Source organism: Spermophilus citellus (assembly GCF_964194105.1).
Source record: "Spermophilus citellus genome assembly, chromosome: 5".
Classification (NCBI taxonomy): Eukaryota; Metazoa; Chordata; class Mammalia; order Rodentia; family Sciuridae; genus Spermophilus; species Spermophilus citellus.
In genome coordinates this window covers 43,570,286-43,582,722 of record NC_138186.1, presented here as the reverse complement: position 1 = coordinate 43,582,722, position 12,437 = coordinate 43,570,286, and the positions used below count along the sequence as shown (strand labels likewise).

At 41.1% G+C, this 12,437-nt stretch overlaps 1 protein-coding gene and 1 pseudogene across 7 annotated transcripts in view; both read right to left on the bottom strand.

Annotated features, from left to right (window-relative positions):
• Window positions 1-12,437, bottom strand: part of LOC308648830 (patr class I histocompatibility antigen, A-126 alpha chain-like) — a 365,404-nt gene that overhangs the window by 324,959 nt on the left and 28,008 nt on the right. For all 6 annotated transcript variants that reach the window (XM_081293888.1, XM_081293892.1, XM_081293890.1 and 3 more), the window contains exon 2: window positions 1,362-1,404. In XM_081293888.1, the coding sequence (XP_081150014.1) occupies window positions 1,362-1,404 (43 nt within the window). The remainder of the gene's footprint in view (window positions 1-1,361; window positions 1,405-12,437) is intronic.
• The window catches only part of LOC308648838 (saoe class I histocompatibility antigen, A alpha chain-like), a 140,737-nt pseudogene that overhangs the window by 113,867 nt on the left and 14,433 nt on the right, over window positions 1-12,437 (bottom strand). The window lies entirely within an intron of this gene.

Sequence of the window (12,437 nt, the reverse complement as noted above, 5' to 3'; positions counted from 1 at the left end):
CTTCAGGGATAGGGTGGTGGGTTACATGTGTCTTTGGGGGATCTGAGAGGGAGAACATAGAAATTCAGACATTTTTGCATTACCTCTCATGGGCCACTGAAGCAGCATTCACATGTCCATTCAGAGAATGCACAACAGGATTGGATTGGTGGAGGGAGCACAAAACAGAAGGCTGGACTCAGGCTTCTGGCATAATCTCCTATACCTCAGAAAGTTCTAGAATGGATTGAGAAAACCCAGTGTAAAACGTGTCTGAGCAGCACTTTAGGTTTTGGTCTGACTGGAGCCTGAGAGATGTGAAAAAGCTGGAGACCTCCAAAGACACTAGGCTGAGTTGAGACAAAAACCTAATAGAAAGTCCCCTGGTGATGTCAAGGCTGCTGCCAAGGCCGTGTGGTCAGTTATTGTCTTTCCTATCAGCCAGGGAGAGAGTGGATCCATACCTGTCCTGAGAGACAGCGGCCTCAGTTCCTCTCTAGTGCAGCACCTGGGGGTCCAGGCCCACTCACTCCCCCCTGGACAAGGAGCAGGAAGGGTCCTAGTGTGGACACAGCTCTCCTCCCCTCCTTTGAGGAAGCTTTAGGAGGGACCTACAGGGGATCAGGCAGGTGTCCTGAAGCCCCTCATACCTGCGCGCTGCAGCGTCTCCTTCCCGTTCTCCAGGTATCTGGCGAGCCACTCCACACAGGTGCCCTCCAGGTAGGCCCTGAAATTCTCCGCAAAACCGGCGGCCTCCCACTTCCTCTTGGTGATCTGAGCCGCCATGTCCGCTGCGGTCCAGGAGCGCAGGTCCTCATTCAGGGCGATGTAATCAGAGCCATCATAGGCTATCTGACTGAACCCGCGGAGGAGGAGCCCGTCTGTCCCCATGTCACAGCCATACATCCTCTGGATGGTGTGAGAGCCTGTCCAGGCCTTGTGGTCAGCAGCGTCCCAGCCCCGCCCACCCTGCGAGTTGTTTCCCCTAAACCGGTAAAAACCAGGTTACAGTCCCAGGGACATTTTCTGGGTCGAGGGTCTCTGCGGGTCCCTCAGCCTTGGGGTGATTATAGGCTTGGGACTCCCTGAAGGCTCGGGTTCTTCGTGAGGGACCTCAGCGATAGCGACCTCCTAAGCGGGCCTGGGGTCACTCACCACCCTTGCTCTGGTTGTAGTAGGCTAGCAGGGTGATCAGGTTCACTTGGTGGTTCTGCGCATAACTCTGGGCTCTCTGTGTCTCCTCCTCCCAATACTCCGGCCCCTCCTGTTTTATCCAAGGCGCCCGCGGCTCCATCCTCGGGGTCGCGGCGTCGCTGTCGAAGCGCACGAACGGCGAGTCGTCCACGTAGCCCACCTCCAAGTACCGGGGCTCCCCGCGGTCCGGCCGGGACACGGAGGTTTCAAAATACCTCATGGAGTGGGAGCCTGGGGGGCGGGAGTAGCTGAGACCCCTGCGACTCTCCTCCAGGAGGCGGACCCAGGTCCCAAGTTGACGACTCCAGGAGGAGAGGAGCGGGGATGAGATAAGCAAAGGGGGCGGTGGGACATGGGAGGGCAGGAGTGGAGGGTCAGGAAGAGCCGCCCCACCTGGGGAGAGTCTTGGGCCGGCTTCCCCAGGTCCTGCGCGCTCACGGGACAGTCCCCTTGCTCCTCCGGGGCAGAGGCAGTTTCCCTTCCTACCCCACACTCACCCGCTGAAGTCTCTGTCAGGGCCAGGGCTCCAAAGAGCAGCAGGAGCAGCGTTTTGGGCGCAGTCACCCTCATCCTACACCTGTGGAGATTCTGAGTCCCTGAGGGTTGGTGGGAGGGGACATTAAAACCCGAACCGCGGTGACACTGATTGGCTTCTCTAGAAGCAGGACATGCAATGGGAGTAAGAACTGGGGTCACGTCAGGAGCATCCAGGCAGAACTACCTGACCCAAGTTCCAAGAGGGAGAAGTGAATCCCCAGTGTGTCCACACCCCAGATGCATTTCTAGACTCATGGCCATGGCTGGTACTTTGCCCTGAACACTCCTTTGTACTTTTTTTTGTTTAAACACACCATCCCTTAATACCTGTCTTGGGATGTAAATCAGCAGTTCTCAAACGTTTTGGCTTCAAGAATTTACATGTTGTAGAAAGTAGCGGTACACTCCAGAAGTAATCATGTTTCTGTGGATTATGTCTGTCAATATTGGCCTTGTTAGAAATTAATTCCATTTTAAAGTTATTTTATTCCTTCTGAGTATTAATAACTAATTTCATGTTAACAGAAAAAATACTTTCAAAGAGAAATAACTTTCCAAAAATCAAAAGATTTAATCAAAAGACTGGATCATATTACTTTTTACAAGTTTAAAAGTTTTTTTTTAATTTGTCTTTAGAGAATGCATTTAATCTGTGATTTTGGTTGAAACAAAAAAATGTAACCTCACAGAAATATGTAGGAGGAATGTTTTTATTAATGTTTTCAATAACTGTGGCTATTCATTTTTGATACTACACTTCAAATGACAAAAGTGTTAGCTTCTTAAAGATTTTTTGCCATATGGACCCTAAAGCATTATAATTGAATAGTTTATATTCTGTTGCATTTAAGTGTGTGGATGTGTCTTGCATGCAGTCACATACTGTTCTCTCTCTCTCTCTCTCTCTCTCTCTCTCTCTCTCTCTCTTTAAAAAAGAAAAGAAAAGAAGTAGTATAATTGGAAAAGTAATTGTAAGGAAGACAGAAGAACTATAAGAGCACAGACTACCAATAAAAGATTTTCAACAACTGAACAATATGAATTCCAGAATAATTGAGAGTAAGGAACGATTTTAAAAATCTCGAGAAATTTTCTCAGCATTTACAGTTCATATGCTTGTTGAGTGGCATTTCATCTCTGTGGTCTCCCCAAACCCACAGCCCCAGCCAACCAAAGTTAAATCAAGCGTCATTCTGCAATATTTCTGAGCAGCACTCCTAAAAAAAATATGAAGGACATTCAAAGAAAATAAAATCTGAGTAAGTGTCATGCCAGAGGAGTCTTAAGGAGACATGATTGAAACTAAATGCAGTGCAGTATCCTGGATGACATCCAGTAACAGAAAAGGGTCATTAAAAAAAAACTAATGAGGGGCTGGAGTTGTGGCTCAGTGGTAGAGCACTCATGTAAGGCCCTGGGTTTGCTACCCAGCACCACATAAAAATAAAGAAAGAAAGATATTATATCCAACTATAACTAAAAAATAAAGCTAATGAAATCCAAATAAAACATGCTGCTGAGTAATAATTTATCAATATTGCTTTAATAGTGTGATATATATACATGATCATAAGTAAGATGTTAACAGTTGGGGAAGCAGTGTGTAATCTAGGCACTCCATGTTACCTTTACCTTTTTCTAAATCTAAAGATATTATTGAAGAATAAAGTATATTTATTTATTTTGGTGATACAATGTATTGCACCCAGGAGCACCCTACCACCGATTTATATCCCCAGTCCTTTTCCTTTTATTTTGATACAGGGTTGCTAACTTTCCCAGGATGGGCTCAAACTTGGAATACTCCCACTTCAGCCTCCAGAGTAGCTGTGATTACAGGCATGCAGCACCATGCCTTGCTAAAGTCTATATTTAAAAAGGAATAGTTGGGAAAGGAACAGTCTGTAGGAAGAAAACACACACACACACACACACACACACACACACACACACACACAGTCTTTTTTCAGTTTTCTAGGTTATTATCCAGAAGCTGGAGAAAGGGCTTTTGGACAGAAGATCTGAGAAGTCATCATAATTCTTTGCAGGAGTGTCCTCTTCTCCTGTGTCCTTAAAGATAACTCAGAAGAATCTTCATCTCCCCCCCCCCCAACCCCCATCAATGCACCCTCTCTAGATCAGCCATCTCTATCCTAATCTTTCCATAACTTGGATCCCTCAGCCTCAGAGGGCAACGAAGTGGCGCCCCCGTGTGGCCACGTGTCTGAATACAGAAGACCTGAATTCCCATTTTCTGTGCTCACTTGGGAGTCCTGGGTCTCCCTAGGCTTGCTACTGGGCAAGGCTCTGCACAAAAGTTGACACTTTCATCCCATATCAGCCAGGTTTGGGATTTCCAACTGTTACTAAGAAAAAAAAAAAAAAAAAGATGAAATATGTTTCCTCACAGTTGATCAATAGTGGACTCTTGTCCCAGGGAGCATCCAGGTCTCCATACCACAAAGGCAAGTTCCCAGGTCGTGGAAGAACCTTGCAAACATAATGCTTTCCCTCAATTTCCTGGAAGTAGCCTTGTACCACCCTGAGACTTATTCTTGCTACTGCTCCCAGGATCAAAAGGCCTCTTTAGTGGGCCACATTTTCAAATCTTAGTGGAAAGTGGTAATTAATAATGAGCAGTGGAATGCAAAGCAATAAGGTAGTAGGGCCACATGGTATTCTTTAAATTGTGTTTATTACTAGTGAACAGCTAGCGTGGTGGTACATGCCTGTAATCCCAGCAACTCGGGGAGGCAGGGACAGGAGGATAGAAAATATAAAACGGGCTGAGGATCTGGTCCAATGGTTAAGTGCCCCTGGGTTTAATCCCTGGCAACAAAAACAAAAACCCAATAAATAAATGAGTAACTCATAGGTAAAACAACAAAAACAGATAAACGAAACAAACAACAACAACAACAAACAACCCAGGTGTACTAACCCTGAGAATAAAAAGGGGAAAACAAAGGGAGCCACTTAAGAAATCAGTCCAGAAGGAAAGATCTATGGGGCTAACTCCTGACAGGGTCTAGTGAGATCACTGTAAATTTAGGATTTACAGCCACAGGCTTTCTGACATCCTGATGTTTGGGGAGACTGAAGTTCCTGGTATTTGGAGGAAGGTTTGGAGTGGAGGGAGCAAGCTGAGGTGAGGTCCCACACCAACTCCATCTCTGTGCTATTCTCTTGCCTGAAGAGTTTGAGGCATCAGTGAATCTGATGTATTCAGCAAATGCCAGAGTCCTTGGAACTGGAGGAAAGCTACCACCTGGCAGGATCTAAAATAGAGGTCTTTGTAACCCTCAGATTCTCCAAACAGTAATAATGAGAAGGGGTAAGTATGAGAGCAATGCACAATATCTTGTCAACACTCTTTTTTATTGGTTTCATGCAGAAATTATATTTTGAAGGTACTGTGATTAATAAAATACTAATTTATCCCTTACTTTTTATTTTTAAAATGTACTAGGAAACTTAAGATTGCATCTATGGCTCACATTTGTGGTTCAAATTATACCTTTGTTGGCTAGCACTTTTTTACAAGCTTAATGATTTTATCTTTTATATTCAGGTCTGTGATCATTTAAAATTGTTTTTGTACATGGTATTTGTTCTTCTCTTCATGTCTCATTGTTCACCTCCTTTTGTTGAAAAGATGATCCTCTCCTCATTGGATTCCTTGAGTCCCTTTTCCATCAGCACAGATGTGAAGTTTTAGTTCTGCATCTTTATTCTGTCATTTCGATGTAAAATATCCTGAGCGCCAGGGTCTCTTTGTTTTTAACCACTTGAAAGCAGTAATAAATCTTGAAATCAAATAGTGTGCAATTTGGAAGTTTTATATATATATATATATATATATATATATATATATATATTTTAAAGATTCAGCATTTTTTGTTTTCATATTAATTATAGAATTCAGATCATCAGTGTCTTTAAAAAATTACCTGTTTAATTTCAAATGGAATTGCATTTAATTGACAGATCAATTTTGAGAGAACTGATACCTTGTCAATATGAACTATTCCAACCCTTGACTTTAGTATTTCTATTTAGTTTTTCTGTCCTTTCTCTTCTTTCTCTTAATGATGGTTTATAGATTTTAGTGTAAAACGTTCCTGTTACATATTAAATATTAGGTGTTCCCAAAAAACTCATGTGTGAGACAATGCAAGAAGGTTTGGAAGTGAAATGATTGGGTTATAAGAGTCTTAATTTAATGAATGAATTAATCCTCTGACAGGGATTAAAAGAGTGGTAACTGTATGCTGGTAGGGTGTATGGAGGAGGTGGGTTCCTGGGGGTGTGCCTTTAGGGGTATATATTTTGTCCTTGTTGAGCAGAACTCTGTCAGCAGAAAAGCAGACTAAAACAGTTACCTAGATTCTAAGAATGGGTACCTATATATTTTATTTCAATGCTATTATAAATGGAATTTAATTATTGCTGTTTTCCAAATATTATGTTGCTGGTACATGAAAATACAATTGACTTTGTCCTTTGAAATGTTCTAAATTCCTCTGTTAGTTCTAGAAATTTTGTCTTGGGATTTTCTATGTATACCATCATGTTACCTGCAAATTAAGGTACATCGTAATCTGTAGATTGAAATATAAACTTTACAATATTTATTCCATTGTAGGTCATACTCAAATAGCTGTAGTTGGGCTCCCTCACTGAGGCTTCTGGTGGGCCTTGTTTTCAGTGTGTAGTCAAGGTCATAAACACTCTGATTCAACCTGTGTGCTCAAGGTCAAAAACATTTGCTTGTGAGCAAGTGCCCACTGATGTAACCTGTTGTCAGTGTGCCTTCTTTGTCTGGCCTGCATATAACTAAAGGCCTATGCAGAAGACTCAAGAGGATAAGTGGAACTGGCAGGGGGTAAATGGAACTGGTGGGGCTGAAGATGGAGCTGAAAGCTAGCTAGAGACTGATGGCACCTCTGAGTAAAGCTGTGTCTTGCATCTTCTAAGCTTCTGCATGACACTCTTTTATGTTTTATTTCATGCCTCAAGACTCTGGCTAAGATGTTGCATTACAATGTGTAACAGAAGAGGTGAGAGTCAAATACTTGCCTATTTGTTACAGTTTGGATCCTGAATGTCCTCCAAAGGCCCAAAATGCCATAGGCTTGGTCATCAGTCTAATGGGAGATGGTGGACATGGTATATGTGGGACATGGTATAGCAAAGTTAGATTATTAGGGCTGTACACTTAGAGACCTCAGACCCCTCCTCTTTCTCTTTGCTTCCTGGCATCAGGAGGTGAAGGGAACTCTTCTGTCACATGCTCCAGTAAAACATGTCTACCCTGTATTATGGTAGACATAGACTGATGTACTTCCCTCACAGGCCCAAAGCAATAAGGACAAGTAACTATGCACTGGCACCTTTGAAACAGTGATCCAAAATAAACCTGTCTTCATTTAAGTTGCATGATCTCAGGTGTTTTGTCACAGCAATACAAATGTGACTAAAACAATATCTTAAGTAAAAGTACTTTCATCATAAAGTACATTGTTAAATGTAGATTTTTTAAAGATGCCACTTACCAGATTGAGGAAATTGCTTTTACTCCTGGTTTTCTTACAGATTTGGTCAGGAATAAATCTTGAATTTTTATAATATTTGTCGGGGGCCATTCTGACGCGTGATTGGGTGACTTCCGTTAAGGGCCTGAGGCGCTTTGGCTGTGTCGAAGCTTTCCCGACCCTTTCCTGATGAGAGAGCCCATCCGTGTAGGGGTGTGCCTGACCACTGACCCCGGGGACCCAATCACTGACCCTGACCTTGGAGTTCAGCCCCCCCTCAACCTTCATTGGATGGAATTCTCCCCTGAATCTCTTGTTCCCCAAATAAAAGGCTACTCCCAGGCGTGTTCGCTGTCTCTCTCTCCTGCTAGCCCAGAGTAATCCTCGCTACCCTGCTGGGCGGCTAGAGGCGGGAACCAGAGAGGTGAGCCGTCTCGGACCTAGCAATATAAATAAGGTAACTGGTTTGTGTGTTTTATTTCGATCTCTTCTAACTAACTTTATGCCTAGAACCTCATTAATGAAACCACTGCGCAGGCCGCGTGGTAGAAATATTTTTATAATATCTTTTGTTTGAGGAGATGATTCCTTATTTCACTAATATAGTAAATTAGGATTGATTTTTTTTTAAATATTCATCATATATTTTGGATTTGATTTGCTGACATTTTATCAAGGATTTATGAGTAATGTTAGTCCAAAGTTTCCTACTTTCATGTTAAAAATTCACATTTTAAATAAACATACAGATTTATGCAACCAGCATTACAATACAAATATAGAATAATTCCATTACCCTAAGAAATTCCACATGCTCCTTTGCATTGTCCCCACTCCCAGGGCTAGGCAAACACTGATCTGGTTTTGAATTCTGTAGATTTGTTTATTGACATTTCTTATAAATGGAAGCCTATAGTATGGAGTCTGTTTGGCTTCTTTCACTTAACATAATGTGTGTGTGTGCACATGCACCTGCACACTGCTGGGGAGAGAACCCAGAGTCTCACAGAATGTTAGGTAAGCACTCTACCAATGAGCCACATCTAGACCTACTATAATGTTTTGAGGTTGACGCTTCTTGCATCATGTATCAGTATTTGATTCCTTTTTATTGCTGAATATTTTTCCACAAGATGGGTATACCTAATTGGGTTTATCCAATCACCAACTGATCTGGCATGGGAAGGTTTTAACCACAAATTTTATTTTATTAAAAGATACAGAGTCATTTAGGTTATCTATGACTTCTAATGTGTACCTAGTGTTTATGCAGACTCATGAGAGCCTTTCAGAGGATATTTCCTAGCAATAGAAATATGATGCCGGGGATTCATTATATGTATTTGTATATTACTATATGTAATTATAAGTTAATCTCAGGCTGCTCTCTGGATAAACTGAACCAATTTACAATGCCACCAATTGTATGTGTCCCTACTTCATCACCACCACTGAAGGCAGTTGATGTTTTTAATCTTTGATCCAGTGCATCAGTGGAAAATCTGTCACTGTTGTGTAAACTTGCATTGCTTTACTTATTAGTGAAGTTATTTTAGGAAAGAACAAAAATGGCTACAGTTAGGCTCCATTGTTGAGGCTTCTGGCCAGCTATGTTTTAGTGTGTAACCCAAGGTCATAGCACTGTGATTCAGTATATGTAGTCAAGGTCATATACATTTGCTTATGATCATACACCCATTTATGTAACCTGTTGGCAATGTGCCTTCTTTGTATGGCCTGCATATAAAAAAGACCTAGGGGAATGGCTCAGGGAGCCTAAATAGAATTGGCAGGAGGCTGAAGCTAGAGCTTGGGGCTGGGTAGAGGCTATTGCTTCCTCTGAATAAAGAATGTCTACTATCCCATCCATGCCTCATATATTCTTCCACCTGTCAGGATCCAAATCTGTTTCCTGGGTCGGAGCTCCTGCAGGACAGTTATGTATTTATTTTTCATATACAGATTCCACTCACTCTTAGACAAATTTTCTCTTCCTTTGAGGATCCTTCCTAGGTCATTCTCACTTCACACTATTCTGAATTGCCTGATGACACATCTCTTACATTGTTATTTTGTGTAACCCTATGCAGAACAGAGAGTGAAAATCATTTTGTGAATAATGTGTATCTTATTCAGCTCAGGCTGCTATAACAAAACACATTTGATTGGGTGGCTGAAACAACAGAAATTTATTTTCTTACAATTTTGGGGACTCAAAGTTCCAGATCCAGCTTCCAGGTGATTTAGTTCCAGGTGAAGCTTCTCTTCCTGGCTTGTCACAAAGACACAGATAACAAAGATCATCTCTCTTCTAGCTTCTATTAACAGATTTCTCATTTCCACCAAACCTCATCAGAATGGCCATGAACTTCCACCAAAATTCAGTCATAATGAATTTGTTCCTCTGTATGTACTGACTTCTTTCAGTATTTTTCTTTTTTTCTCTGATTTTCCAGCATTTGGATCTGATTTACCTAGCAATAGATTTTTTCCCCCTTGTTTAACCTGCTAGGTGTTCTTTGAGCTTTCTGGTTCTGTGGTTCAGTGTCTGATGTTCATTTGGGGTCATTCTTAGACATTATTGCTTCAAATATTACTTCAGTTCCATTCTCTTTCTTCTCTTTCTGATATGGACGTGACACAGACTGCATACCTTTTTAGTTTGTCTTCTGTTCCTTTTTTTTTTTTTTTTGGTTTTTGTTCTATTTTCTTTTGGGGTTTGGAAGTTTCTGCAAGTTCAGATATTCTTTTCTCAACTGTTTCTAGGATACTAATAAGCCCATCAAAAATATTCTTCATTTATATTGGTAGTTCTTTTGTTCTTAGAATTTCTAATTCTATGCTCATGTTACCTGCTTGTTCTCCCATGCCATCTATATTTTCTATTAGAAATATTCCTATTTAATCACAGTTGTATTTAAGTTGTTTTAAGTTCACAGTCTGACAGTCCCATCCTCCCTGACATATCCAGATCTACTTCCAATACTTGTTCTGTTCCTTCAAACTGTTATTTTTTGTCTTTTAGTATGCCTGGAAATTCCTTTTTGAAAGGCAGACATTAGACATGATATACTGGGTAAAAGGAATTCACGTTTGGCCTTTAGAGCAATTCCTTGTGGCTACAAGACTTGGGGCTAGGGGAGAAAATGTTCTGTGTTTTTGTGACCAGGTCTCAATCTTAGGGAGTCTATGCCACTGGGCTGTGTCCTTCATGTTTTTCTCCCCCCCACCCCGAAATCCCTTTATGTGGTAGAAGGTTACTAAAAGGGGCTAAAGTAGAGTATTCCCTTCTCTTATGTGGAAGGCTGTAGCAGATTGGGGATTGGTATTTCCTTTCCCTTAGATTCGCTTTGTGCTACTAATTTTTTCTTGAGTCCAGACTTATTAAGAACAGAATGTTCAGTGTATTTCAGAATTGTCCCTCTCCCCTTTCTCAGGAGTACTGAGAAAAAAAGGAGGATCTCCTTCTGCCAGGAGAGGATCTGAACTGTGAAGGTCACCAGGAAGAAGTTTTGGGCTTTCACAAAACTGACCCTGGATGAAAATTTACTGACTATACAGTGGCTTGGTTTTCAGGTCACAGCAGTTAACATTTGCTAATGCAGAAAAAGAGGCCACCATTTTTCCTTTTCAGGATTCTTTCCAAGGGCAAATAGTTACATTATTTAAACTATATGAAATTGGGCTATAGCTGACTCTGTGTCCCTGAGATGTACACAACTCTCCGATGGCTTCTTGGGAGAACCTGCCCAACTAGATATCAGAGCCTGTGGTTGCTATTACTCACTGTTCATCAGTGAGGGAACAAAAGTGGCTGTCTTCTTGTGATTCCTGACATGGCCAGAGGTCTATTTATTCATTCATTTATACCATGTCCCAGAGAAGTTGATGCTGCTGTTCACACTTTGAGTAGTCTTGACCCAAAGATTTCAAATTTTTTTCATGGTCCTTAGAGAACAAAAATGCTAAGAGCAAACTTGATCCTAAACTTGACTAATTCAGGTGGAGTAGAAACATTTCTCTCACCTTCACTCTTACATTTGCGCTGGAGAAGAGGGCACTATGGAGAGACCCACACATTGGGTCACTGATGCTTCTGGCTAATTGCCAAGTGCATGAGCTTGAACAAAGATCCTCAACCTTAGTTAAGCTGCACATTATTGCCATTTGATCCAGAGTCTTGCTTGCAACCTCATGAGAAAATGTTAGTCAAAACTACCCAGCCCACTTGCTCTGAGTCCTGCTCTTCAACAATTGGTTGTTGTTTCAGCTGCCAAAATATTAAGTTTTATTGAGTTATTATCATCAAATATAATTCATGTATGTGTACCATAGACAACTTGATGTTTTCCTAAGTGCATACATTGTGAAATGATCACCAAAATCAAACTGCTGCTTATCTATCACCTCAAATAGTTCCCATTTTCTTTCCTTCTTTGTTTTCATGTATCTGTGTGTGTGGTTAGAAAACATAAGATCTGCCCTCTTTGTATATTTCAAGTATACAATGCAGTATTACTAGCTATAATCACCATGATGTATATTAATACTTCACATCTCCAGTATTTCTTTATCTTGCATACCTTAAATGTGGTACTCTCTGACCAGTATCTTGTCCCTACCCCAGATTCCAGATTCCACATGTGGTGATATCATGCAGTCTTTCTGTATCTGGCTTATTTCTTTTAGCACAATGTCCTTTAAGTCATTCATGTTATTACAAATGAGAATATTTCTCTCTCCCTCTCTCTCTCTCTCTCTCTCTCTCTCTCTCTCTCTCTCTCTCTCTTTTTTTTTTTTTTTTTTGGTGGTACTTGGAATTGAACCCAGGGCCTTGTGAATGCTAGGCAAGCACTCTGCCAACTAGGCTATATCCCCAGCCTGAGAATATTTCTCTTTTTAAGGGCTAACAAATATTTTGTTACAATTTGTTCCAAGCAATAACAACTACAACAGATATTAGCTTCCAAAATAGGGTTCCACTATAAAAAATTAAAAGGATGGAGTAGTTTTGGAGATGGGCAATGGGTGGACTTTGAAGGACTTCAAGAGATTTTTTTAGAAAATATGATTAGGAAAAACATTGTAAATTTTCTTTCTTTCTCTTTCATTTCTGTTTTTCTTTTTCTTTTTCTTTTTTTTCTTTTTTTTTTTGTTTTTGTTTTTGTTTTGTTGTTGTTGTTATTATTATCA